Source organism: Rattus rattus, chromosome 2, assembly GCF_011064425.1.
Source record: "Rattus rattus isolate New Zealand chromosome 2, Rrattus_CSIRO_v1, whole genome shotgun sequence".
Classification (NCBI taxonomy): Eukaryota; Metazoa; Chordata; class Mammalia; order Rodentia; family Muridae; genus Rattus; species Rattus rattus.
Genome location: NC_046155.1, coordinates 96426322 through 96450976, shown reverse-complemented (window position 1 = coordinate 96450976; position 24655 = coordinate 96426322). Strand labels below are relative to the sequence as shown.

Genomic DNA, 24655 nt, shown 5'->3' with positions numbered 1-24655 from the left:
GTGGGGTTGTATAACACCGTGGGTTTGTTTTCTATTACTTGAAGATAACAAGAGCAAACCCTCTCACCCAGTCCTTTATTGATAGTCCTTGAATAGTTTCTGATTTCAACATGCCGGATTCTATTGTGCCAGTTCAGGTTTTGATGTCTGGGATTCTCGAACTTGGGCAGTAGCGGATCAGGAGTTCACGGGTTACAAATAAAGTCTTTGAAAAGAAGTCTGTGCTCAATACTCTTATGTCTCTCTGGGTCTTGGGACATGGTTGATACGGTCTCAGAGTGAGACTATAATAAACGACCTAGACAGCGAACATGTGTTGCTCCAATCAGCAGGGCCTCAGGCAGCTTTGCAGAGTCACTGCAGATGTCCACCCCTGCCAGGTGTCACCCCTGCCAGGTGTCACAGCTCCACCTGACGTGTCATTGTTTTGTTTTTGAGCATGGACTCTAGTGGGCTCACATATGCTAGCACATCACTGTGCTACTTAGCCTCGAACCCAGCCTGTGCTCTGGACACGTGTGAGCTAGCGTGCCATGGTGCTTCCCGCTCTAACCCTCCTAGTAGGATGCGCTGCTGTCTTGCTCTGGTCTTAACTTGTACTTTCTTGCTGATCCATGAAGCCCAGCACCTTTTCTTCTATTTGCTGGATGTTTGGGGCCACTCTTTCTCTTACTTTCTGCTGGTTTTGTTACTGCTGTTTATTTTAATTTTATTGTTAACTTATTTTACGTGTATGGGTGTTTGGTCTGCGTGTTTGTCTTGTGTACCAAGCATGTGTCTAGTGCCTGTGGAGGTTGGAAGAAGGAATTGGACCACCTGGAATTGGAGTTACAGATGATCGTGAGCCACTAAACCTGGGTCCTCTGCTAGAGCACCAAGTGCTCTTAAAGGCTGAGCCAGTTCTTCAGCTATGTTATGCTGATTGCAGGCAGCCCCAGGGGTGGAGTTCCACTGCTGTTTTCCTGGGGTTGGTTCTGGGTGTGGTGTGAGGTAGGGTCAAGATTGCTCTTCTTCCGTGTGGAGAGCAAGTGTCCTACCAATCATTGAAACAGTGGTTCTCTCCTCAGTGCACCAAGCCATGAGTCAGCTGCCTTTATACCTGTGGACTGTGTAGATTCTGTTCTGCTCCACTCCACTGATCTGTTTGTCTGCCCTGGCAGTGTCTCAGTGACCAGAACTTTAGGACCGGGCTGCTTGACTGGGTGTGGCTCCTCTAGCTGGGCCTCGGCTGTTCTTGGTGCTCTGTCTGCCCCTGCTATTGGACTCCTGCTCAGCCTGTCCTCTGGTTCTTTGTCCTGGCTCCGCTGTTTCTTCATCTAGAAGTTTCTCTTTCTGACAAAAGACCCTGTAGGCTGTGTGGCCTACGCAGGCCTCCAGCTAGTCCAGCCCTGGGGCCCTGTTACCCAGGCTCAGTCACAGTGCCTGAAGGGCAGGGCCCTAGTCAGCTCAGCCTGGGCAGTGGGGTGTGGGCCCCACAGCTGGCACACAGCCATCAGGAAGGTCAGGAAGCAAACGGATGCCTGGTCCAGTGGGCAGAGGTGGGTGGCTCCAGATGGCTCCAGTGCGAACTGAAACCTACTTCATTTAGAGCCCCATCCCCCTCCTCTATCTTGGTTTCTTTTTATGTCTGTGAGTGGTTTTTTGTTTGTTTTGTTTTGGTTCCCCCACCCCCACCCCCAGCATGTATGTTTGGGTGCCACGGGCATGCCTAGTGCCTGTGGAGGCCAGAAGAGAGCTTTGCATGCCCAGTTAGAATTGTGAACAGCCAGGTGGGTACTGGGACCTGAATCTGATTACTGAATCCCAGTGCCTCACTGTTGAATGGGGGTGGTGGTGGTGGTGGTGCAGCAAAAACACTTGATGTAGGCCCTATCCTCCGACGGTGGGCTGGGAAAACCGGCAAGGAGTGTCCAAGTGGGCGCTGGGCTCCTGGGGGCTCCAGATGGCCAAGGCAAGATTGTGAAGGGGAGGCTTATGCAAATGCCCTTAGCTCACAGTTTGAGGCCCCTACAAGAATGTGGGTCACAGGGTAAAGGATGCAGGGTGAGACTGGTGGGAAAGAGAAGCTTTGGAGAGCAGACAGCTGGGAGGCCCAGCCTGTCCTTAACATCCTGTCTCTGCATCCCCACTATCCACAAGGCTTTGTCCAGCTCTAACCCAGGTAAGGAAACTGATGGGCCTGAGTAGACAGGAGGCTGTGTGAATCTGGGTCTCCTGCCTTCCTGCTTGTATTTTGCCTTCTGAGAGAGTACCTGAAGTTATGGGGAGAGTCTGCAGAGTCTGTGACACCTTGGGTGTACCACATGGGGTCAGAGTGGGGGGCTGAGTAGCTAAAGGCCGGGTCCCAGATCCCAGAAGAACTCTAGGAGGCCAGGGTTGGCCTGCCTGGCAGGGATGAGGGGGATGACAGGTGTGCCCGAGCCTTGTTGGTGACCCACTCCCGTCTACCCATGCCCTCCTTGCCTGCCCACCTCTGCTCCCCGTCGCCCGGTGTCTTCCGGTTGCCCATCCCTTCTTCCAACAGATCCTCCCTGTGTTGTTGACCTCCCTGTGGCCTGGAGAGCAGCCAGAAGCCTCATTTGTTATCTTGGCTGTGTGTTGTCAAGCTGCCTTGTTTCCCCTCTCTGGGCTCTCTGGGATCTGAAATACTGGAATCACAGTGGCTGATTTCTGGCTCCCTGATTTAATTCTTGAGGCTTAAATTACTTCCCGAGGTCAGGCTGCTAAAGCCTGCTGGGCTGACGAACCTGTTTGGTGCCTAAGGGCCCTGAGGCTTTCCAGCCTCCCCTTTCTCTTTTCCCAGGGCTCTAAGGCTGAGGGAGGCCTAAGGCCAGCGGAGACTCCTCCTTGGGCAGAGGAGAGACCAGGGAAGTTAAGTGGTTGGCTCGAGTCACACAGCAGCCTCGAATGGTTACAGTGGCTACAGATACAGTACAAGGAGGCATTGCCCACCCTCAGCCAACAGGACAAGGACCCTCCTTGCTGTTTTTCTGTGTCCACTGAACATGTCACCTCTTCCTTCCTGTTTCTTCCCTTCCCTGAAGAATCCTCTGCCTTCCTTCCCTTTGGGCTGCGGCTCAGTTGAGGGTTGTGTGGGGAACTTGCCTGACATTCATTGCCTAGTCCTTGCTCCCAAGGCCAAGGTGGGCCACCTCAACCTGAGGCCTGGGTTCCAGTCCACTCCCTCTTCCGTGAGAACATGGGTAAGGTGCCTCACCTCACAGACCCTCAGCCCCATTCTAAGATGGCGACAGCATGCCCACCTGGTGTTGCTCTCAACAGTAGACACAAACAATGGCTCGCACACGGTGGGTGCCAGAGAGCTGGCGTCTATGTGGAATGACAGGAGACCTGACCCCTGGGCGCGCCTTCCTCCACCCTCTGCCCCTGGCTGATCATAATGGCATTATTCTCTCACTGAACCAGCCTTGTTTCCATCTTGGAGATGAACGAAAGGGGTTCAGAGAGGTGGAGGAGCTTTTCCATGGTCACACAGCAAATGAGTAGTTCGGCCAGAATCAGCGTCTACATGAAACTCTGCTATTAAACTTTGCCCAGAAGCCATTCTCAGAATTCTGCCTCAGTTTCTCTCACGGGCAGCCTGAACCTCAATAAAGCAACAAGTGTTGTCCCTGGTGAGCCCAGGATGTGTAGTAGATTTGGAGAGGTTGAAGATGGAATGTGAGAGACCAGACCCCTGTCAACACTCCTGATGGGTGGCTGTGTCCCCATCCCCACTCCTATTCCCTCCCCTCCCCCACCACACTGGTGTAGTGCCTGTCCCTTCAACTTAGTACAAAGTACAAAGTGTTGGGTGGTCTCCTGACCCTATGAGGAGTGAATGGTGCTAGGAGCCTGCCCCTTCCCTAAGTGTGAGGTGCACATAGTAGGCAGAGTGCTGGGGTGGGGACTGGGTGACAGCTCGGAGCAACCTGTGACAGGGTTTTCCCCCACTGGACAGGAATGAAACAGGAAGACACCTCTGAGATGCCCACAGCCGAGTCCTGTGGGTGCGATACCGGCCACAAGCTACTGGGGCTGGCCGCTTGTATGACTCAGTCCCAGAGCAGTAGGAAGGGCTGGCTAAACATATAGGGAGAGTGAGGTGGGAGTGGCCTGGGCCAGCCCTGGACATCAAGCACTGGTGGCCTGAGGGCCTGCTATATTGCCTTCCAGACACTAGAAAGGAGAGAACCTCAATTGCTGAGGCCCGTGCTTCGCTCTGTGTCCTTTGTCCTATAGCAGGTACTAGCTGTGTGACCTTGGGCAGGCCTCTAGCCCTCTCTGTGCCTCATTTCCTTTCCTTTAATATTGGAATGCTGCTGGGAGGGGAGTATGTCTGGTGGTCAGTGCTCAGCGGGAACTTATGGTGCCTATGGTTGACGGTCTTCTTGTTCTCCTCTCTTCTAGGGGCCTCCCCTAATTGGGGACGTGGTCACCATGTTCTCCTGCACAAAGGCCTATGAAGACCAGAATTACTCAGCTCTGAAGCGGGCCTGTCTGCGCAGGAAGGTGCTGTTCGAGGACCCCCACTTCCCTGCCACCGACGACTCACTCTACTATAAGGGTACCCCAGGGCCCACAGTCAGGTGGAAGCGGCCTAAGGTTAGTGTCTGGTCCCCCTGCCTGGGGAGAATGGGCCCTGCCCCATCCCATAGGCAGCCATTCATCTGCCTAGGCAGATGGCTCCGGCATGGAATACTCATGGTCTGTGGGCACTGCAGACCTCTGCTTTCCTTCCCAGGGTCATTTGGGATGTGTGTGCAGTGCTGTCAATGAACCCTGTGTGCACTTGTGTGATGTCTGAGGCAAGTTTACTTTGCTGATTTTAAAAGTCACTTCCTGTACAAGTGGAAGCACGTACTGTCATTGAAACGTCAGGACGGAACGGCCAAGGACCAATGTTCAGCCCGTACGCTCAGTGTTGGTGGCCTTTCCAACTCCCAGCCTGGTCTCGAGCCCAAGAGTCGCATGCTAAGCAGACATAGCTGTCTGGCGGCATGGCTTGGTTCTCAGTCCTGTGTGTGAGATGTCAGAGGAGGTCTGCAGGGTGGGTTTCCTGGAGCCTGGGTGAACGCAAGGGCACTAGAGGACACTGGTCCAGACCCATTCCAGACTTCACCACTATGCTGGTGACAAGGGGACAGTCACTGACAGAGGACCAGGCTCCTCCAGCCCATTGAGCAGATATCACGGCGTCTTCCCTGCCCTGTTCTCAGAGAAGGCACCGCTGTCTGCAGGGTGAGGCCAGTGGGGAAGCTGTAACCACATAGAGGCTCGGGTATCAGGCTCCCTCTGGCAGTGGCAAAGCAGGGGGGGCCTGGGGCACTCGAGGGAAGCACACCCCACTTCTGAACCTGGCTTGTTAGATCTGAGGGCTTGTGTGTCCCGCAAACCTCAGCACACAGCGGTCGGATTTGTGCTGTCCGGTCTCTCTAGTCCTTGGATGTTTGGAGAAAAATGAAATCCCACCTTCATGCTTCTTCCCAACAGCCAACTCTGGGCATTACTTGTCAGGGAAGGAAACTGAGGCTGAGAGAAGGGACCCCCACATCCAGGAGCCCTGCTCCTGGCCCCTCCCTGACACCAGATAGAGGGCCCTGGGTTCTTGGGGCTTTGGGGAGCTTCTGACCCTGGCTTCCTTCTCCGACCTAGTAACAAGATTATGGCTCTACCCTCCCATGCCTACTACCGTCTGCTTCATCAAGGTGAGGGGAAGGAGCCGGCTCCAAAGGGCCTTTGTGAGATCCTGGTTTCCAGGAGAGAGGGTGGACACCTGAGCCTCCTCCTGCCGCCTCCCTTAGCACACTTACCTGGCCCTGACCTCTTCCCAAGACTGTGGGCTGCAGTGTGGAATGGGCTCCACGAGGCTGAGTAGGGAAGGCTGGTGACTTGGCACGCCCCTGCGGTGTGACCCAGTGGAGTCACTGCCCTCTCAGAGCCCTTTCCCCTGCACTCAGGAATCTTACCTCCTCCTTCACCCTCCCTCCTTGGCATCTGCCCAGCTGCCTTTCTGGCTGCAGCTGAAGAGGCTAGGTCACAGCACGTGTGGTTGGCATAGCTGGGGACATCAGGGTGGGGTCCACAGGACAGTAGTCAGGTTTCAGTCTTGGTCAGGAGACGGAGTGTGTGGGGCAGAAAAGATCCCGTGGGGTTGATGTGATAGAGGGCTAAAGTGTGGGGGAAGGGCAAGGCCTGCCGGGGAGGAAGTGGGGTAGCCTGGGTCAGGAATAGGTTTTCCAGCCCCTAACCATTGGATTCACAGCTTATTGGCCAGAGGCCAGCGGTAAGATCGGCCTGAGGCAGCTGTGCTTCTGAATGGTTCTATTTCCTGGGTCTATGACAGACTGTAAGCAGAGCCAGAAAGTCATTGTCACTACAGCTCGTTCTGGTTCCGTCTGCAAATACTTTTCTCTTGGTCATTATGGTGACCTCTCTGTTCTTCAAGATTCTCCTTAGACAGTCTCTGAGCCCCCAAGCCACTCAGTGTCTTTATGTCTCATTCTCCCTGCCTGCAGTTTCCCAGGCCTCAGGCCCTCAGCCTTCCTGTTCCCAGTTTCTCAGTCCCTGCAAACTCCCTGCCTCCCTGCCTCCCTGCCTCCCTGCCTCCCTCCTCCCAGCCTCCCCTGCCTCCCTCCTCCCAGCCTCCCCTGCCTCCTGCCTCCTGCCTCCCCTGCCTCCCCTGCCTCCCTCCTCCCTGCCTCCCTGCCTCCCTGCCTCCCGGCCTCCCCCCCCCCTCCCTCCCCCCCCCCCCGCCCCCCTGCCTCCTCACTCCCCCCCTCCCCCCCTCCCCCCTCCCTCCCTTCCCCCCACCCCCACCACTCCCCCCCCTTCCTCCTCCCTGCCTCCCTCCTCCCAGCCTCCCTGCCTCCCTCCCTCCCAGCCTCCCTGCCTCCCTGCCTTCCTGCCTCCCTGCCTCCCTCCCTCCCAGCCTCCCCCTCCCAGCCTCCCTGCCTCCCTCCCTCCCAGCCTCACCCTTTCCCTTGCTCCCAAACCCTTAGCTTCTTAGTGCCCTGAGGCCTCAGCCCTCAGCCTTCCCATCTCTCAGCCTCCCAGCTTCCCCACCATCAGTCAGTCTCCCTTCCTCACTGGCTTCTTTTCTCCCCATGTATTATGAAGAGCCTGCGTTTTAAGCCAGCCAGACTTGGCTCCGGCCTGAGGTGCCTTCTTGAAGTGACGTGTGGTCTTGAGCAAAGTGTCCCCTTCTCAGGGCCACGGTTGCTCGTCTCTAAGTGGGGAGAATAATTCTTGTAGAGAATGGTTTCTTGTAAGTTGGGGTACTGGAGGTGTCAGCAGCAAGCTACCCTCATCCTTCTTGCCAGCCCCACGAGGGGGAGCCAGCCAGAGCTGGCCTGGTATCCTGTCATTCCCTCTGCGGGTGCCACCGGGTCTCACTCTCTTTAGTATCCATCTTGCTACCTTCTTTTCTGTTCAGGGAACATCTGCCCCTCTGTCACTGCTGGTTAGAGGAGGAGGCGATGAGAGGGGCTCTGGGGAGCGCGGGATGTGGGCAGAAGCCACTCTGGTTCTCAGGCTGGGGCTGCAGCTGTCTATCCCCCCTACCCCCAGGCTTCCCGATATCTGGACATCAGTTTGGGGTTTCTGGATAGAATGCATCGGGGCAGGTAGGAATCCTATGAACATTTGTCAATTGTGGAACTCCTAGCTTTTCTTGAGGCAGCCTGCTTCCCCACACCCACCATCCAAGGGATTTATGCTCATTTGGGGAAAGCTGCTACACTCCAGTGCTGGCCACTTGTCCTGCTATAGGAAGGCTTCTGCTCTACCTAAAACTGGGTGGCCCCCCAACCTGCTTAGAGCACCAGGGAAGGTCCTGGCATTCGAGGGGATGGAGGCTGGATTGCTGAAGGAGATGGGGGAGGAGAAGGGGCAGTGGCAAAGGAGGCACCATGCTCTTGTTTTTTCTGTTATGCCCCTGGCAAAGGTCCTGCAGTGGCCTTTCCTTCCGTGGTCTTAGGTTCAGGAATGGACCGAGGGAGAGAAGGACAGGCGTGTGCCCCACAGGTGCAGCTTTGTGCACGACAGCACAGCTCTTATGCCCAGCACCATCCTGGTTGAGTTCCTGGCTCTGTATCACTGAAAACCTGAATTTCCTGTTGAGCCAGGAGGGGCATGGCTCAGACCTGGTCAGATCTGGGCCAACTGGTCCAACCAGCTGAGGTGACTGCAGGTTCAGAAGAAGCCTGTGACCTGGAGATATATTGGTCAGAGGACCGGTACCCCAGTCGTGTGTGTGTGTGTGTGTGTGTGTGTGTGTGTGTGTGTGTGTGTGTGTGTGTGTGTGTGTGTGTGTTTCTGTCGAGGACTCACAGCAGGCAGTCGGGTCTAGGGCACTTTGTCATTCCTTCATGTCCTATTGGTAGCTTCTGTCTCCAACTTGCTTCCCTGTGCCAAACACCTCCCTTCCCAGGGAGCTCACGGGCAGGTAGAGGGCTGTCTTAGTTGGTGTTTTACTGCTGAAGAGACCAAGGCAACTCTTATAAGAACAACATTAATTGGGACTGGCTTACAGGTTCAGAGTTTCGGTCCAGTATTATCAAGGCAGAAGCATGGCAGCATCCAGGAACGCAGGGTGCTGGAGGAGCTGAGAGTTCTACATCTCCATCTGAAGGCTGCTAGTGGAAGACTGGCTTCCAGGCAGCTAGGCCGAGCCCACACCCACAGTGACACACCTACTCCAACAAGACCACACCCACTTTAACAGGGACTCAACTTCTAATAGTACCACTCCCTGGGCCAGGCATATACAAACCATCACAAGGACCTAACGGCAAAGTGGTGCCCAGTGTCTCAGGTCCAGCTCACATTTACCAAACAATCAGAACCAGGAGGAAGGAAAATAGATTTGGCCTTGCTTGCTGCTGTGTCACACTCCATAGGAAGATGAAACAAAGGCCAGGAAATCTGAATATGCAGATGAGGTAGTTGTCTGACAGGAAATCTGAATATGCAGATGAGGTAGTTGTCTGACTGGTGAGACTCTTCTTTCCTGGGAGCTGCCTTATCTCTAGGGACTTTCTCTTCTGTAGCCAGAGGGATTTCCTGGAATAAACACCTTTCAGAGCCACCATTAGCAAGCTGATGTGGGCAGGGCTGGAAGGTGCTGGAGTAGCCTGGCACCAAGGTAGGGTGTGTGTGTGTGTGTGTGTGTTGTATATATATAATAACTGTAGGGTGTGTGAGTGTGTGTGTGTGTGTGTAGTATATAACTGTAGGGTGTGTGAGTGTGTGTGTGATGTATATAACTGTAGGGAGTGTGAGCGTGTGTGAATGTGTGTGTGGTGTGTATAACTGTAGGGGGTGTGTGTGTGTGGGTGTGTGTATAAGTGTAGGGTGTGTTGTGTGTGTGTGGGTGTGTGTGTGTAGGTGTGTGTGTGTGAGTGTGTGTTTGTGTGTGTGTGGTGTGTGTGTAACTGTAGGGTGTGTGTGTGTGTGTGTGATGTGGGTAGTGTGTGTAGGGTGTGTGTGCGTGTGTGAATGTGTGTGTGGTGTGTATAACTGTAGGGGGTGTGTGTGTGTGGGTGTGTGTATAAGTGTAGGGTGTGTTGTATATAACTAGGGGGTGTGTGTTGTATATAACTGTAGGGTGTGTGTATAAGTGTAGGGTGTGTGTGTTTGTGTGTGTGTATAAGTGTAGGATGTGTATGTATAAGCATAATGTGTGTGTATGTGGTGTGTATAAAAGTGTAGGGTGTTATATGTGTATAGGGGTGTGCATATGTGTGTAGGGGGTATGTATATATATATATGTGTGTGTGTGTAGGATGTATGTACGTGTGTAGTGTGTGTAGTGTGTGTGTATACTGTGTGTGTAGTGTGTGTGTAGTGTGTGTGTGTAGTGTGTATAGTGTGCATGTAGTGTATGTGTATAGTGTGTGTGTATAGTGTGTGTGTAGTGTGTGTGTGTGTGTGTGTGTGTGTGTGTGTGGTGTGTAGTGTGTGTGTGTGTGTGTGTGTGTGTGTGTGTGTGTAGTGTGTGTGTGTGTGTGTGTGTGTGTGTATATGTGTGTGTGTGTGTGTGTGTGTGAGTGGGGGGCAGTTTTCTTCCTGGCTTTGGCTAAAGCCTGATTTCATTTTCAGGGCATTTGGGGGTCCTTGTTCTTCCTCGCTCCTGCCCACCAGCCTTCCCCGCATCGGCTCTGAAGATGCCACCTTCCTGACAGCCTCCCTGGTCTCATGGGTCTCACGCTGTCACAGCTCCATTCTCCTGGAGGCTCAGACCTCGCTTGCTCTTTCCAGTAGCCTGCCTGTAGTGGGGCTGTCCCTAGCCCACTGTGGTCAGCCAGTGACTCAGGAAAGGCAAACTCTGGCCCTGAGAAGCCTTGGCTTGCAGTGGTGGACAGGGCTTAGACATCTTGTCCTCCTCCGTCCTGTGGACACACGAGGAAGGGTGGTTTCGTCATTCCTAGGACCAGCACACCTAGACGCAGGCCGTAGAGCGGCCTGCTGGGTTCGAATCTTAGCTCATCCTGCTCCGTGGCCCTGCACAAGTTGCCTTGCTCCTCTGTCCCTTGTCCTTGTCTATGACAGAGCTGCTAGTAGAACCCCGTCTTCAGGCGGGGTCCTCCAGCCCCAGCAGGGGTCAGTCCTCAGAGCTGCTTTGGGATGTTTTCTCTGAGGTAACTCGAGGTAGCGGCTAGATCCCAGGTGCCATTAAGTGCTGGATGTGTTCCAGGTCAGAGCTGACAACCCTGAGGCTTCAGATGCAGGCAGAATGCTCAGGGCTGGAGGGAAGCTGATTCTGGAACTCTGTCTCCCCCAGCCTTCTTTCCAAGGCTGGGGTGGGCATGGCAGGAGGGTGTTCTGGGGCCCAGAGCCAGGCTGCTACAGCTGTGTAGTGGCAGGGAGAGCCCAGGCTGGGAGCCCAGCCAACCTGTTCTGCCCTATCTGCTCACTCTGTTGTGCTTGACCTTGGGTATCTCTGTCTCATCTGGAGCGGGTGTCCTGTCAGTCACAGATCACTGATTGGGAGGTCCTGAGGTAGATGAGCAAACACTTTGATGTCATCTCCTTCTGCAGCCCTAGAGGCAGCAGGTGCTCTAGCTGTGAAGCCCCTCCCCCATCCTTCCTTCTTTTTGCGGGGGTTGGGGGGTAAGGCGCTGCAGGTGCTGAGACACCACTCTCTCACACTGAGAAGCCAGGCGGGTGCAGTTGGTTGAAAGATAAGATTAGGGGGAAGCAGGACTGCTGGAGCTCAGCTTCCGGCTTGAGCTTCCTGAGAGTGGTCATGGGGACAAGAAGCAGGCTCCCTGGCTGGGTTTCCTGTGATCAGAGATAGCAGGACACAGCCCAGTGCCTTGGAGGAGCCACCATGCAGCTTGCCCTGGCTCTCCCATGGCCCCAGCTAGAGGTCCTCTCAGCTTCTGTCCTCGGGGAATTATTTATCCTGGCCCTCTATACAATTCTGGTTTTATTTTTGTTTTTGTTTTCTGGGCAGATGTGTCCCAACACCCTATGAGATTCCATTATCCCATTTTCCAGAATACCCCACCACTGCTGGAGGCCACACATAGCCCTGTAGGGCCAGCATTTAAGGACTTGGAGGTACAGCGAGGATGAGCCTGTGTTTGCATCTTCATAAAGGCCTGCAGGAATTCAAGTTCTGCCTTCCAGGCTCGCCTGCCCTCTGCTGGCTGCCTGTGAAAAGGCCTCAGCTGCTCTGTGTGACAGCAGAATCCAGAATCAAACCTAGTGACTCCAAATCCAGCAGAGGCTTCTAGCTCCCATTGTGTGCTGGAGACATTGGGTGTGGCTTTTCCTGGGGAGAGAGAGAGGGCACCGACAGACCAAAGGGCCCTGCCTTAGGCTACCCTGGGGGAACTGGTGAGTTTATGGGCTGCTTACAGGACCATGCGTGCCTTTGCCACCAAGAAGACCCATCCCAGTAAATTGTTTTGTAGTAGTGATGAGGACCTCAGGGTGGGAGCACAGAGGTGACTCACAGCTGTGCCTGGTCCTTGCCCTGCCTGTGGCTGGTTTCCCATCCCCCACCCTGCAAACGCAGGGTTCCATCGTGTGTCCAAATCTCTGAGACGCTTAGAGGCAAGTGTAATATGATGAAATCCTTTCACAGAGGTTGGCAGGATCTCTGAAGGTCTGCCGCATCCATTCCAAGAAAACACAAACGATTTGGGGGCTCATCAAGTAACAGAATATTGAAAATCAAAGCAAAACAAACAAAAACCTCCCGGGCTGTGTGGGGAGGCACCACTGCTTATCCGATTGTTCCTTTAAAAGAGCAAGGATGAGGGCCACCTCGGTGGCTCGGCTGATAACGCGGTGGATAGTTGATCTCTGAGACCCATGTGAGGATGGGAGGAAAAAGCTGACTACACAGGAAGCCAGCTTTCTGACTTCACTACAAAGCAGAAGTTGTTCCCTGGGTTCCAAGCATGTACCAGTGCACACATGCACATAACACATGCACACACAGGGATGATACTAGATTAATTAATTGGTTTTTTTAAAAGAACAATGTTGAAATCAGGGCTCTATTTTATTTTGGCTCTCTGTAACCCAGACTCATTTCCCATGAGCCATCTGGCTTTTATTTTTTATTATATATATATATTTATTTTATATATATTTTATATATATCTATATCTATATCTATATTCATATCTATCTCTATATATATCCCCTCATACCTGGCTACTGACAGGGCTTTAGGCTTAGTGATAGAGTTGAGATTTCTCAACTCCATAGTCTCTCATTTTCCCCAGCCACACATGGCTGTCTTTACAGTTAGTGCAGGGTGAGTCCCCACAGTACACCCACCCCTGCCTACCCTCTTACAGGAGAGACATGTATAAGCCAAATCTGCAGTGGGTGTTAATTACAGTCTACTCAGAACAAGTTTAATGTCAACATTTTTCAACTCCATGGTTCCATTTCCTGATTCATTCATTATTCCCACCCACCTCCACATTTTCAGCATTTGCCACATTTGCCAGGAATCGAGGTATCTGTGACTCCACCATCCAACAAAGCTCAGAAGTTCTGTGTATCAGTAGGGGAAGCGAAAGATCCACGGATGATTGAGGGGCCTCTGTGCCCTGCCTGGCCCTTACCTGCAGGGAATTCCCATGCCATTCCCCTTCCCCCGGGGCTCACCTGCGCCTCCCTGTCGTTCACCCCTCTGCTGAACAAGTGCTCAGGCTTGAAGCCTTCAGGAGTCCCAAACATGAATTTGGCTTCGGCTCGTTTTCTTCCTTTAGGCGGGCTGGTTTCCTCTGGATAGACAACTCAGCCTCCCCTGCTTGTCTTGTCACTCTTAGCCAGGGTCACGCAGTTGTCACCACAGCTCTCTAAGAACCCTCCCACATGTGCTGCTTTCGGAGATTGCGATATTAGTCTCTAACCAGTCCATCGGCTGTTTGGAGGAAGCCGGGTACCCATGTGGTGGGTCCCATACAACAAGGATACCGTCCCTTACCATGTAACACGGGCGTGCAAAGGAATGATGCTAAGTTCATTAATTTAATATTGTTTAATATAAAACTTTCAATGCTTAGTTTAGAATAATAACTTTTAAAATAAAATTAAGAATTAGAAATTAATTTAAAAGTTCAACTATTTTAACTTCTTAACTTTCTTATCACATGGAGGCCTATATACCCTGGGATTTTCCTGGGACAGTGCCTCAGACTGATTTTCCCTGGGCGTAGAAAGCTCTGCTTCAGTTATGTCTGAGGGCTCAGGCAACTGTCACTCAGTTAGGGGGCGTGTTACTCCAGAATTTTTTCCCCCACAGATGATCTGTCTGTGGTTCTGTCTATTTTCTGTTTAGCTACCACAGATTGTGTGACTTTTTCTGGGAGATATGAAGGAACTTCTGTTCACCCCTCATTGAGGAGGCATGGGCAGATCAAAGAAAGGGTTTTGTGCATGCCAAACTCAGAACCAGTGAGTTTAATGGAGTCACAGGGACAGGGGTAGTTCATAAGCAGCTACACCACCCGGATTCTCATCCCCAGTTACCTTAGGGAGCAGCAATTACATCATCAGGACTAGGGTAGGGAGCCTCAGGAAGATCCTGGGGTGACCTCTCAGGTTCTCTGATCTCAGGAGACGTGTGAGCCTCTCCCCTGGCCCCCTGCCCAAGGTAATACTCAGCTAGCTCTCGGGTCATCACATCTGCTGCTTCAATATGGAGATGATCTGTCAAGCCCAGAGAAAACAGCTCTATCACAGGCTCAACTTCTCATCTGTGAAATGGGCACAGTGTCAGTTCTCAGGGCCAGCAGGGTTGGATCATGGTGCCAGCACTATGTCGGAGTTATTAAGTTATATATATCTTGGTGTGCCCCTCCCCCACCTTCTCACCTCCTTAACTCAGCTCTCCGCTTTGGGGAGCTAGGCCCTGATGGAGAGGGGGCCTGGGTAGCTCTAGGAAGACTTAATCTGGGTAGGGAAGGGAACCCCACACCTAGCCCCGCAGCATCCTGGCCCACATAGGAGTATTAGACTCTGAGGGGTCTGTGACTGTGTGCCTTGTTGCTCTCCTAGGCCGGGCCCATGCTGGTATTTGCTCCCTTAGAGTTCCAGCCAGCATCCAGCTCCCAGCCAGACAGGGTGTCAGGCCTTGTGGGAGGCAGGGAGCTATAATTTCAGATTGTCTTTCAGTGCAGAAGCCAAAGCTGTACTCCTCCCACCCCGCAACACTCCCTCTGGGGCCTTCCAGGCCTGGAAACCCTGAAGAGCGGAGAGATGGGAAAACCAGACCAAGCTTCCAGGAACTGGGGGGTGGGAGGGCTGAGGACCGCCAGACATGACTCTGTCCAGCAGTTGCCCCAGACTGGTTCCAAGCATGTCCTGTGCCCCTACAGCCAGACGTGCTGCCCGTCTCCATGGAACATCCAAAGGATTTCTGCCCCACTCAGGCATCCTCGTGTCCTGTGCTGTCACAAGTCCCTGTTCTTCTCTGGGCTCTCACTCCTCATCCTTAGAATGCAGTCACAACCTGTCACTGCCCGAAGCTCTTCCTTTGGGCTCACCATGGGTCCTTTTGGGGGGTTGTCACTTGACTGCACTGTGGCTGGTCTCAGGGGCCAGGTGGCCAGACAGGGAGATCCACTCAAGGCAAGAAGATGGTGGCCCAGGGTCCAGCACTCTGAGGTCCTTCCTCAGCCACCACTCCCCAGCACACCATAATGGAAAGAGGTTTCAGAAAGCTGGATGTAGGGGTCAGTTGGCCTTACCCTTCCCGTCAGTGGGAGAGGGGGCCAGTGAGTCCTTTTCCTTCCCTGGAGGAGCGCCTGCGCCCTGGGTTTCTCACGTTGCCCCTCTGCCTCTGCAGGATATCTGCGACGATCCCCGGCTCTTCGTCGATGGCATCAGCTCGCATGACCTGCACCAGGGCCAGGTGGGCAACTGCTGGTTTGTGGCCGCCTGCTCATCGCTCGCCTCCCGGGAGTCACTCTGGCAAAAGGTGAGGCCCGGGGACAGGCGGGTCGGGGCCCATGGCTCTCACTGCCCGACAGCTGTGGCCTCAGTGAGGCACATGGCTTCCCGACAGCCTGCTGCTGGGATGGGCTGAGCATCGTAGTTGGTAGGGCTGGCCTCTCCTCAGTGCTCAGCCTGGGACCCCCAAGGTGATTCTGGTGTGTCTCTTCCCCACTACATCCGTGGAGCAGAGAACACTGTGAAATGCACACACGGCCTGTTGTATCTCGGTGTGGGGACACCACTCGGCGCTCAGTAACTGCTGAGTGACAGGGACTAAGTTGCTGTCTTTTTTTCTGGGCCTCAACTTTCCCAGTTCAGCATGGTGCAGTCTAGATAGCTCCGTGTTTCATGATTCCTGGGTTCATGATGTTGATGTTCTGGGCCAGGGGCAAAGGTTTGCGGCTTGAAGGAATGGGTCCTAGATCTGCCACTTGGACCTTTGTGGCAGTACTTGGCAGGACACCTTAAATACAATTCTTAAATACAGTTTTTAAAACAAACACCTTCCTGGGGAGGAGAGGCCATCTTCAGTTACATAGTGAATTCAAGACTAGTTCAGATGTATGAAACCCTGTCTGAAAGCTGAGGAGGAGAGAGAGGAGGAGGAGGAGGAGGGGGAGGGAGAGAAGGAGGGGGAAAGGGGAGGGGAGGAGAAGAGGAGGAGAAGAGGGGGAGGAGGAGGGAAGAAGGAGGAGGAGGAGAAGAGGAGGAGGAGGAGGAGGAGGAGGAGGAGGAGGGAAGGAGAAGGAGGAGGAGGAGGAGGAGGAGGTGGGACTGTTCTTATAGGACCCCTGGCAGTGTGGGTCTCAGTCAGTGATGACTACTCTGACCTGTATTACAGTAATTATTATTTGTATAATCTAAAAGTGCTCCAGGCAGGGGAGATGGCTCAGCAGGGAAAGGCCCTTGCTCTCAAGCCCGAGTTTGATCCATAGGACCCACGTGGTGACAGGATAGAGTGGACTCCCACAATTGTCCTCTGACCTCAGTATGTACCCCTGATACATAAGTAAATAAATAAAAAAGTTTAAAAATTTAAGAAGTGTTTCCATGAAACAGGGCACAGGAATTGGGTAAATATTTCCTTGTATTCTTAGGCATCCATTGGCCATCAGAGGGAGCTGTGTCCTTAGCCAAAGCCAAGACCTTGCATTCTGTTATCCTCTCCTGACCCTGGACATGTGGGCCCCTAGCCACCCAGTAGGTGTCTCTGTGAGGGTCACAGCGACTCCCGTCATAGGCCCGTGGTGCTCACTTATAGTCCAGTGCTATGGGAAGTCCATGCTGGACAGCCTCACAGACTAGAGAGAGTATATGTCTGTTGTGGGAATCAAAGGCAGAGCGAATTCAGACAGGAACTATTCTCTGGGTGGAGGGCGGCCCTCAAGGCCGCAGCCTCCAGCCCCTACTCTGAGCAAGGCCTGCGACTGGAGGGGCAAGAGGTCCTGTGTGCTGCTCTACCCTGCCTGTTTATCTGAGTCTCCCCTCTGGAGGCGAGCTCCCCAGGGGCATAGCTAGTCCAGTTCTGCCCCTTCCTACTGAGCCTGATGTGGTGAGCAGAGGGGGAACCCAGAGAGCTTGGGGAAGCAGAGGGCTGCCCCACCTTGAACCCAGTTCAGCCCTGTGGCTCCGAAGCTGACCTTGCTGCCCATTTCCCTGGGTGTCTGATAGACTGGAGCCTCCCCAGGGCTGGGGATGCGTTGTCAGGCCTCCCAGGCCCCGCCCCCTATTTATCTAGTGGAGGAGGTGGCCTGATGGTTGGCAGGCCTGCTTCTCCTCAGTATGGAACCTCAGCCTCCTTCAGGGCTAAGAGTCCAATCACAGTGGTCTCCAGGAGTGTGGCCCAGGGGAAGCTGAGCAAGGCTGGGTGCTCTAGGCTAATTATGTTCTACCTCCGGGTGCTGCTGTGGTGACAGCCTCTGGTTCCCGCAAGGAGGCCCCGGGGAGCTCATTACTGTGCTTTACATCCCCTACTGTCCCCACTGACTGGGCCCTGTTTGTTGTCACCTCTCTTGTTCTGTCCTGTTGCCCTGCAGAGCCTCCCTGCCCTCCTCTGTTTTTTTCCCTGGAAGGGCAGTAGGGAGTCGAACCCTGAACCCCCACCCCACCCCCTTAGCTGTACATTCCCAGTGCTGAACCTCAGATGCAGATGTGTCATGCCTGGAACACTCTTTCCTTCCTCTAGGAAGCTGCTCCTTTATTCCTAGACCTCAAGATGACCTGGGGCTGGTAGGCCTGGCATTCAAAGCCTTCCAGGCCAAGTCTGCTCTGGCTGCTAGTCACTGACCCTGGGCCTCAGTGTGAACCTGACTCCACCCTAGGGACACATCCTGGGTGTTTGGAAGTTCCCTTCTTGCACACTTTGGTTCTGTCCCACTCTTCCCTTATGCATTGTGTGTTCTGCAAGGTTCCCTCTCGTATGGGCTCCCAGGGCTTCAGTATGGTCTCCCTAAGGCAGAAAGCAGATTTGAGGTGACCAGGCCATGTGAACCCACAGTTAGGATGTGATTAAGTTAAATACTTGTCACCAGTGGCTTAGGCCAGATCCAAGGCTCTCCAGTGCCTGGTGCAGCCCCAAAGGGCGGGTGAGCCTGCCGCCCGCTCTCAGCTGCCTGGGACTGAGGGGAGCCAGCCGGGGTCCTGGCTGGAGGAAAAAGCAGAAGTGACCATGATGCAAAGCAAGAACATATATGTGCTGGGGGCAGGAGTGAGGCATGAGGTGGGCAGTCCATGTGCTGGGGGCAGGAGTGAGGCATGAGATCAACAGTCCTGAGTAGAGTTGGGAGAGCCAGGGGATATTGGGACCAAGCAATATTTTTTGTTTCCTGTTGAAATACTTCCCAGTTTTCAGGGATTACAGCAGGAGGATCTTAAGTTCAAGGCCTGCTTGACCACTCATTCAACCCTGTATCAGTACCAAGGAAAACAACAATGAGTTTCCCACGTCCCAGCTCAGGTCTCGGTTATGGATTGGGTCACCGAGAAGTGATGGACGGAGGGCTGAAGCGTATCCTGTGTGTGCAGGGTGTTCTAGGGACTGGAAGATGTGATGTGCACAAAAGGCCCAAGGGACCTTCACCGTCCAGAGGCAGCAGCATTAGGGGTCTCCTTATTTCCTTCTAGTCTTTGCTGGAGCTGAGGGGTTCTCATAAACATGTCTGCAGCCACAGATGCCGCTTTAGAGTGAGCGGCCTTTCTCTCCTGAGTTCTCACCGCCCTCCCACCTTGGGTGGCTTCTCACAGGGTCTGTCTGTGACTGACCTGTCATTCCTCCTCACTGCCCACAAGTGCCACATAGCTCTTTGCTGGCTCTTGCGACCCCTCCTGCCTGCTCTGTCCGTGAGTCCCCATCACAGCAGTCACATCCTCCACCCTAACTTCCTGCAAGATGTACCCCCTCTGCTTGGGAGGGGATCAGGCCTCCCTAGAGGTTTCATGGCCCTGGATCCTCATCAGGAGAGGCTGAGACCCTCTCCCTTCCCTCGGGATGTAGGGACCCTACTTCCTCCCCCTGCGAGTGGCTGTATAGATGCCAGCTCTCTTGGCCTTGGCGTCCGGTGTTGCTGTCCTTGCCAGCCCGCTGTGCTGGCTTGTGGCCAGACACAAAGTGCTTGCCACTTCTAAGTTCTCAGCCTTTCTGAGATAATTGTGTCTATAAGGTCTGCCCTCTGCCCTTGACCCCCATAGCTCTGGTCGTAGAACTTGGCATCTGCTCTATCCACGCTCACCTCAAACCACTCTGACGTACCCACAGCTTGTCTAGAACCCCTTTTCCTGACGTGCTTCAGAGACATCTCTGCTCACCTTCTAGGCCTCTGAGTCCCTTAATCTTTTGTCCTTGTCATTCATTCATTCATTCATTCATTCATTCATTCATTCATTCATTCAGCATTTCTGCTACCCATTCAGTTTTGTGAGCATCCCCTGAGCATGGCAAGGCCTGCTCTCATGGACTGTGATAAACAAGGCAGAGACCTGCTCTGTCAAGGGGTCTGTCCAGCAGGGGTCTCCTAGGCATAGAACAAGAGCTGGAGTCTACTTCAGTGGGAAAGTACACTGCCCTAGGCAGGGCTTCAACTTCCATGCCTAGCAGCTTCCTCACACACACCAGCCATCACAGCACACACTCATTTGCCCTTATTCACACTTACACACACACACACACACCACTCTTGTTCACACTCTCTCACACACACCACTCTCTCAAACACGTAAGCAATGATACAAATACAAGCCGGGCTGGCCATGTGGCTGGGTGGAAAAGGAGCTTGTTGCCTAACAGTCTGCCTTCATTCCTGGGCCCCTAGAGTGGATGGCGAGAACAGACTCCCTCAGATTGTCCCGCGGCCTCACATGTGCACACATGCTCATTTGCACACTTGCGCACACACAATAATGAAAAAAAATTAAGATCGGTTGTAGTGCTGGAAGGACAGAAGCTGTCCCTCTCCAGAGAGTAAGGACCTCAACACCGGCCCTCAGGCACGCTCCTGAAGGCCAGCTGGGGAGCGGGCAGCTTGACTTCATCTTCCACCATAACTGCTTTCTGGAATTGCTGCTCGTGGCCCCAGGGGCTCACCCCAGGGTTTGCGTTTTTTTTTATTTTTCTCAGCACTGGGAACTGAATCCAGAATCCTGTCCATGCTAGGTGAGCACTCTACACTGATACCTCTGAGCTCCTCCTTCATCCTAAAACCCCCACTGGGGAGGCTGAGGCAGGAGGATTCTGAGATTGAAACCAGTCTAGGCAACTTCCTGAGATCCTGTCTTGAAATAAAAGGAACTGATCTAGGGGGGTTGGTTCAGTTATCGAGGCCTTAAGTTCAATTCCTTGTACTGCAAAAACAAACAGAGTAAAACAGCCTGCTATGGTGACTCATACTTGTAAGCCCAGCATGAGGAAGGCTCAAGCAGAGGGGTTGCTGGGAGTTTGAAGCCAGACTGGATGGCTACACGGTGAGACCTTGTCTCAAAACAACACAACACAAAACAAAAGCAAACAAACAAAGCAGGCAAGCTGCCCTTCATGATTGTGGGGCCCTGTGCTGTTCATAACCCCAAAACCCCACTGTGCCCCATTGTGGCAATGGAATGTGCTTCTGGTCCCCTAGACCATTCCGATTGTTTCCAGCTACTACACCTCACCCCGCCGTGTGTGTGTGTGTGTGTGTGTGATCCTGAGACAGCAGCATCTCTGTCTCCCCCTCTCAGAGGCACTCACAGACTCCAGTTCCGCCATTTGTCCACATACACTGTCTGGGTTCCACCTCCCACCGACACTCGCCCGTATGTAGGTCTCCAGCATCTTCCCCAGCCTCACATCTCCCAGGGGAGGTGGAGGATCAGTTCAGGTGAAATACCTGGTAGGATTTTGGTGGCAGTGAGAGCCAGGCCCATAGCTATGTGGGGCAGTATGTGGTTGGATCAATCAAACCACAGCCTCTGGGAGCCGAGCCAACCATCTGTCTGGCAGATGATTGGGGATTTGAGAGCTGCAGGTTCAGATGGGAGGTGACAGCTGGGCTGGGTCCTGGTGATGATAAAGGAGAGGGAGAAACCCAGGGCATCTGACAGGACCTGGCAGGGACTGCGAGAGAATGAGGTGGGGAGGAAGCAACCATGGTAAGTCGGCTTGGCCGACTACAGAGAACTAATGTATGCTACTGGTGCTGCCCCTCCCTGCCCCCTCTTCCTGGGCAGTCTCCAGTTACCTCCATGTGTCTGTAACCCCAATCTCCCAACAGCCCTGTGGAGTATTCTGTTCTTCACAAACAAGCAAACCTCAAGCTTGCCACTAGCACTGTAGTCAAGGTGGTTGCCACAGCAGTTGATACCCATGCTCTGGTCCCCAAGGAGCCTGTCACCCTCCAGCCTGCCTACGGCACGGCTTTGCCACTTAGAAGGCAGTTGGACACACACTCATGTGTCCCCTGTTCTGAGAACTGGGTGGGGCCAGGAAGGCTGGAAAGGGAGGCGGGCCTTCAGGTGGCCTCTTCTCGTGGCACCCGAGGCTCCAGCCCACTTGATTCCCTGACGTCCGTGGTGGCAGTGGTGGCAGTGGCAACAGCTGTAGCACTTGGGCCATGGCAGAGGACGGGCCACAGAAGCAGCAGCTGGACATGCCGCTGGTTCTGGACCAGGACCTGACTAAGCAGATGCGGCTCCGAGTAGAGAGCCTGAAGCAGCGAGGGGAGAAGAAGCAGGATGGTGAGAAGCTGCTCCGGCCGGCTGAGTCTGTCTACCGCCTTGATTTCATCCAGCAGCAGAAGCTGCAGTTCGATCACTGGAACGTGGTTCTGGACAAGCCGGGCAAGGTCACCATCACGGGCACCTCGCAGAACTGGACACCGGACCTCACCAACCTCATGACACGCCAGCTGCTGGACCCTGCTGCCATCTTCTGGCGCAAGGAAGACTCCGATGCCATGGATTGGAATGAGGCAGACGCCCTGGAGTTTGGGGAGCGCCTTTCTGACCTGGCCAAGATCCGCAAGGTCATGTATTTCCTCATCACCTTTGGCGAGGGCGTGGAGCCCGCCAACCTAAAGGCCTCTGTGGTGTTTAACCAGCTCTGATGACAGCCGTGGCTGCCCTGCCCTCGGCCCCAACTCTCCCTTGGCTGGACCTCCTAGCTCATGTGTATTTTGGAAACATTCTTCTAGCTGCTCCTTCTGTGCTCATCTTGGCTAGAGGTCCCCTGAGTGCTGCACCCCCTCTTTGTCCCTGGTGTCAGTGCTACGGCTCACAGGGATGTCCCATGGCTTCATAGTCTAGAAGCTGGACGCTGCTACTCTAGCAGTAGAGGCCTTCTGGGTCCATGTGGCCTGATGGACGAGCCACCTGCCATCTCTGCTTTATTGTGGTGAAGAACAGGATTGAGAGAGAAAGACACTGACCAAGAAATGCCAACAGCCATGATTCCTCCCTTCGGGGACAAGAGGCTGAGACTGGACAGGAACACCTTCCAGGGATCCGGGGGAGAAGGCTTTTCCCTGCTGGCCAAAGCTGGACCCAGGAGGTGAATACCCAGCTGCACATCGGCAGCAGGAAGGTGCTTCTTCCAGTGTTGGCATCAGCCCGCGGTGACCTTAGGGCCTTCAAGACACTTGGCGGGATGACAGCAGGGCTTGATCTGACTGGTTTTCCAGGTCTGGCCCAGGTTTTTATGGAGTCACGAGAGAACGCGTAGAAACGGAAACAGCCCTAAGCTACCTATACTCATAAGTATATTGAGAAATAGCGTGACTGTATCTGTATGGATGTGTGCCTGAGAGCTATTCCTGGTCAGGCGTAAGGCTGACTCTAGTTTAATTGTTGAGCTGGGACTGGTTTGTGGGTGGATGTGACCGTTCTAAGCCTTTCTTGCTGCAGTGCTTTTTGAACTGGGGGACTGAGGCTCAAATGGTGAAGCAGAGAACTGCATTAGAGGGGTCCAGGGCTTTGAGCTAGAAACACTTCCATTAGGAAGGCTGGCATTTGCTGATCACCGGTCATGGTGTTGTATCCTGCTGTCACCTCCCTGGGCATTTCCTAGCTGTTCTCCTGGAGTGCAGGCGCATGGGTAAGGCTTGGGGGCAGTTATGATGCCTGACATCTGATGTGTGCTGGAGCTCTCCGGCTATGATGCCTAGCACTGGCCTCGGAGGCTGTCCAGGACAGCCCACTCAGCGAACTGACAGAAAAACTATGGCACAGTTATCAGCAGATTCAACCCTACCCCAAGTCTCATTGTGCCTCACCCTGCACGTCCTGAGAGCCTCTCATTGAGGAGAAGCCTCACCTGACACCTAGCATCAGCCAGGGGCACCCCAGCAGAGCCCTCGACTCTGTCTCAAGGCTGCCTCCATTGGGGATACCAAGATCTGAAGGTAGGAGTTGTCCCAGTGGGTGGGTTGTTAGAAGGGCAAGCCCCAGCTCAGGTTCAGGATTCTGGAGGCAGGAGATAGGCTGTGGTACCTACCGGTCTCTTCTACTGGTACCTCTGCACTGGCCAGTGCTTCTGCACTTTGCTGACTCTAGGGAGCCGTACCTAGACAGACCTACCTTTCTGCTTCTCTTTCAGCCCCTCCCTACAGCTTTAGAGACTCCCTTCACACTGCCTGACCCCCAACTCTGTCTCACTCCATCTGCCCTGTGGGGACAGTTGTGTCTCTGCTGTGCCTGTCACACAATAAAGACTGTGTGCCCTCCCCTCTGTGGTGTGGTGTGTGCGTCTCCATGGTGGGGTTTGTTTATCTTGCTGCAAGCCCATAGCATCAGAAGCCTTCTCTCGTGGGCCCCGTGGTTCTGAGGAACTCCACCCTGCCAGCCTTAAGGTTGAGCAGTGAGCTCTCTCTCATCAGTTTCACCCGTCATAGGTCTCCTGGCTGTCATGCAGGTCCCTGTCCAGCATTTAGGTAGGGTGTGAAAGAGCACGCTGAGGCTATGCTTGGGGCAGAGGAGGGTAGTGCATGGGACTGATACTAATTTAGCCTGGTTTTGGTCACTGCCTGGCTGTGTCCTCTAGAAGCCCTTGACCTTCTCCTGGGCTGGCCTTCCAAATAAGAGTCTCTGGTTCTATGCCTTGTCTCAGAAACTTTCTCCTCTGATCTTGGCATTGGGATAGCTGACAGTGACATCACCTTAGCACCCCACTGATCTTTCATGGTTCAGCCCTCACCGTCTCCCGTATTTGTATTCCCCATCTTTGGATAGGGACACCTGAGGTCCAGTGGAGGAGGCCTTCATCCTGGGGTGTGGAGGGGTGGACTGGAAGTCGAACTCTCAGCTCTTGGACCTTTACTCTCACAACTGTGACCTCCTGTGATAGGCTTGGGAAAGATGCTCTCCCACCTCTTCTGAGGACCTAGGTGTATTAGGATGACTTCCTACAGAGAAAGAGGTAGCAATGAGGTTACACATTAGAACTGGAACCCAGAGGGCTCCATGGTTGGCTTGCAAATGTTCCTAGCTTCCGTGCACTCTAAGTGGGGTCTCCCTCAGCTTTTGTTACCTTGCCCCTTACTCATCAGAGACACACCCCCCATGCTGCCTCCCCGTGGCCCAGAGGCCGTGTTCTTACATGACCCTCCCCAATGCCTCCTCCATTTCATCAAGCCAGCTTTGAAGCTGCTGGCCTCTGAGAGAGGCAATGTTGAGAAGAGTCCAGCTTCCAGGGGCCATGACTGCAGTGGTCTGGTCCTATCCC

The 24655-nt window shown here is 53.8% G+C and overlaps 2 protein-coding genes across 3 annotated transcripts in view; both read left to right on the top strand.

Moving 5' to 3' along the window:
• Positions 1 to 24655, top strand: part of Capn5 (calpain 5) — a 54908-nt gene that overhangs the window by 10618 nt on the left and 19635 nt on the right. The window contains exons 1-3 of one of the 2 annotated variants that reach the window (XM_032892978.1): positions 4136 to 4245; positions 4411 to 4605; positions 15320 to 15451. In XM_032892978.1, the coding sequence (XP_032748869.1) occupies positions 4441 to 4605; positions 15320 to 15451 (297 nt within the window). In that variant the 5' untranslated portion in view covers positions 4136 to 4245; positions 4411 to 4440. Of the gene's footprint in view, positions 1 to 4135; positions 4246 to 4410; positions 4606 to 15319; positions 15452 to 24655 lie in introns of those variants that run through there. The other variant, XM_032892980.1, reaches the window with a different exon arrangement.
• Omp (olfactory marker protein) lies at positions 20771 to 23662 on the top strand. Its single transcript, XM_032892981.1, has one exon. The coding sequence runs from the start codon at positions 21552 to 21554 to the stop codon at positions 22041 to 22043; it is 492 nt and encodes a 163-aa protein (XP_032748872.1). The 5' UTR covers positions 20771 to 21551; the 3' UTR covers positions 22044 to 23662.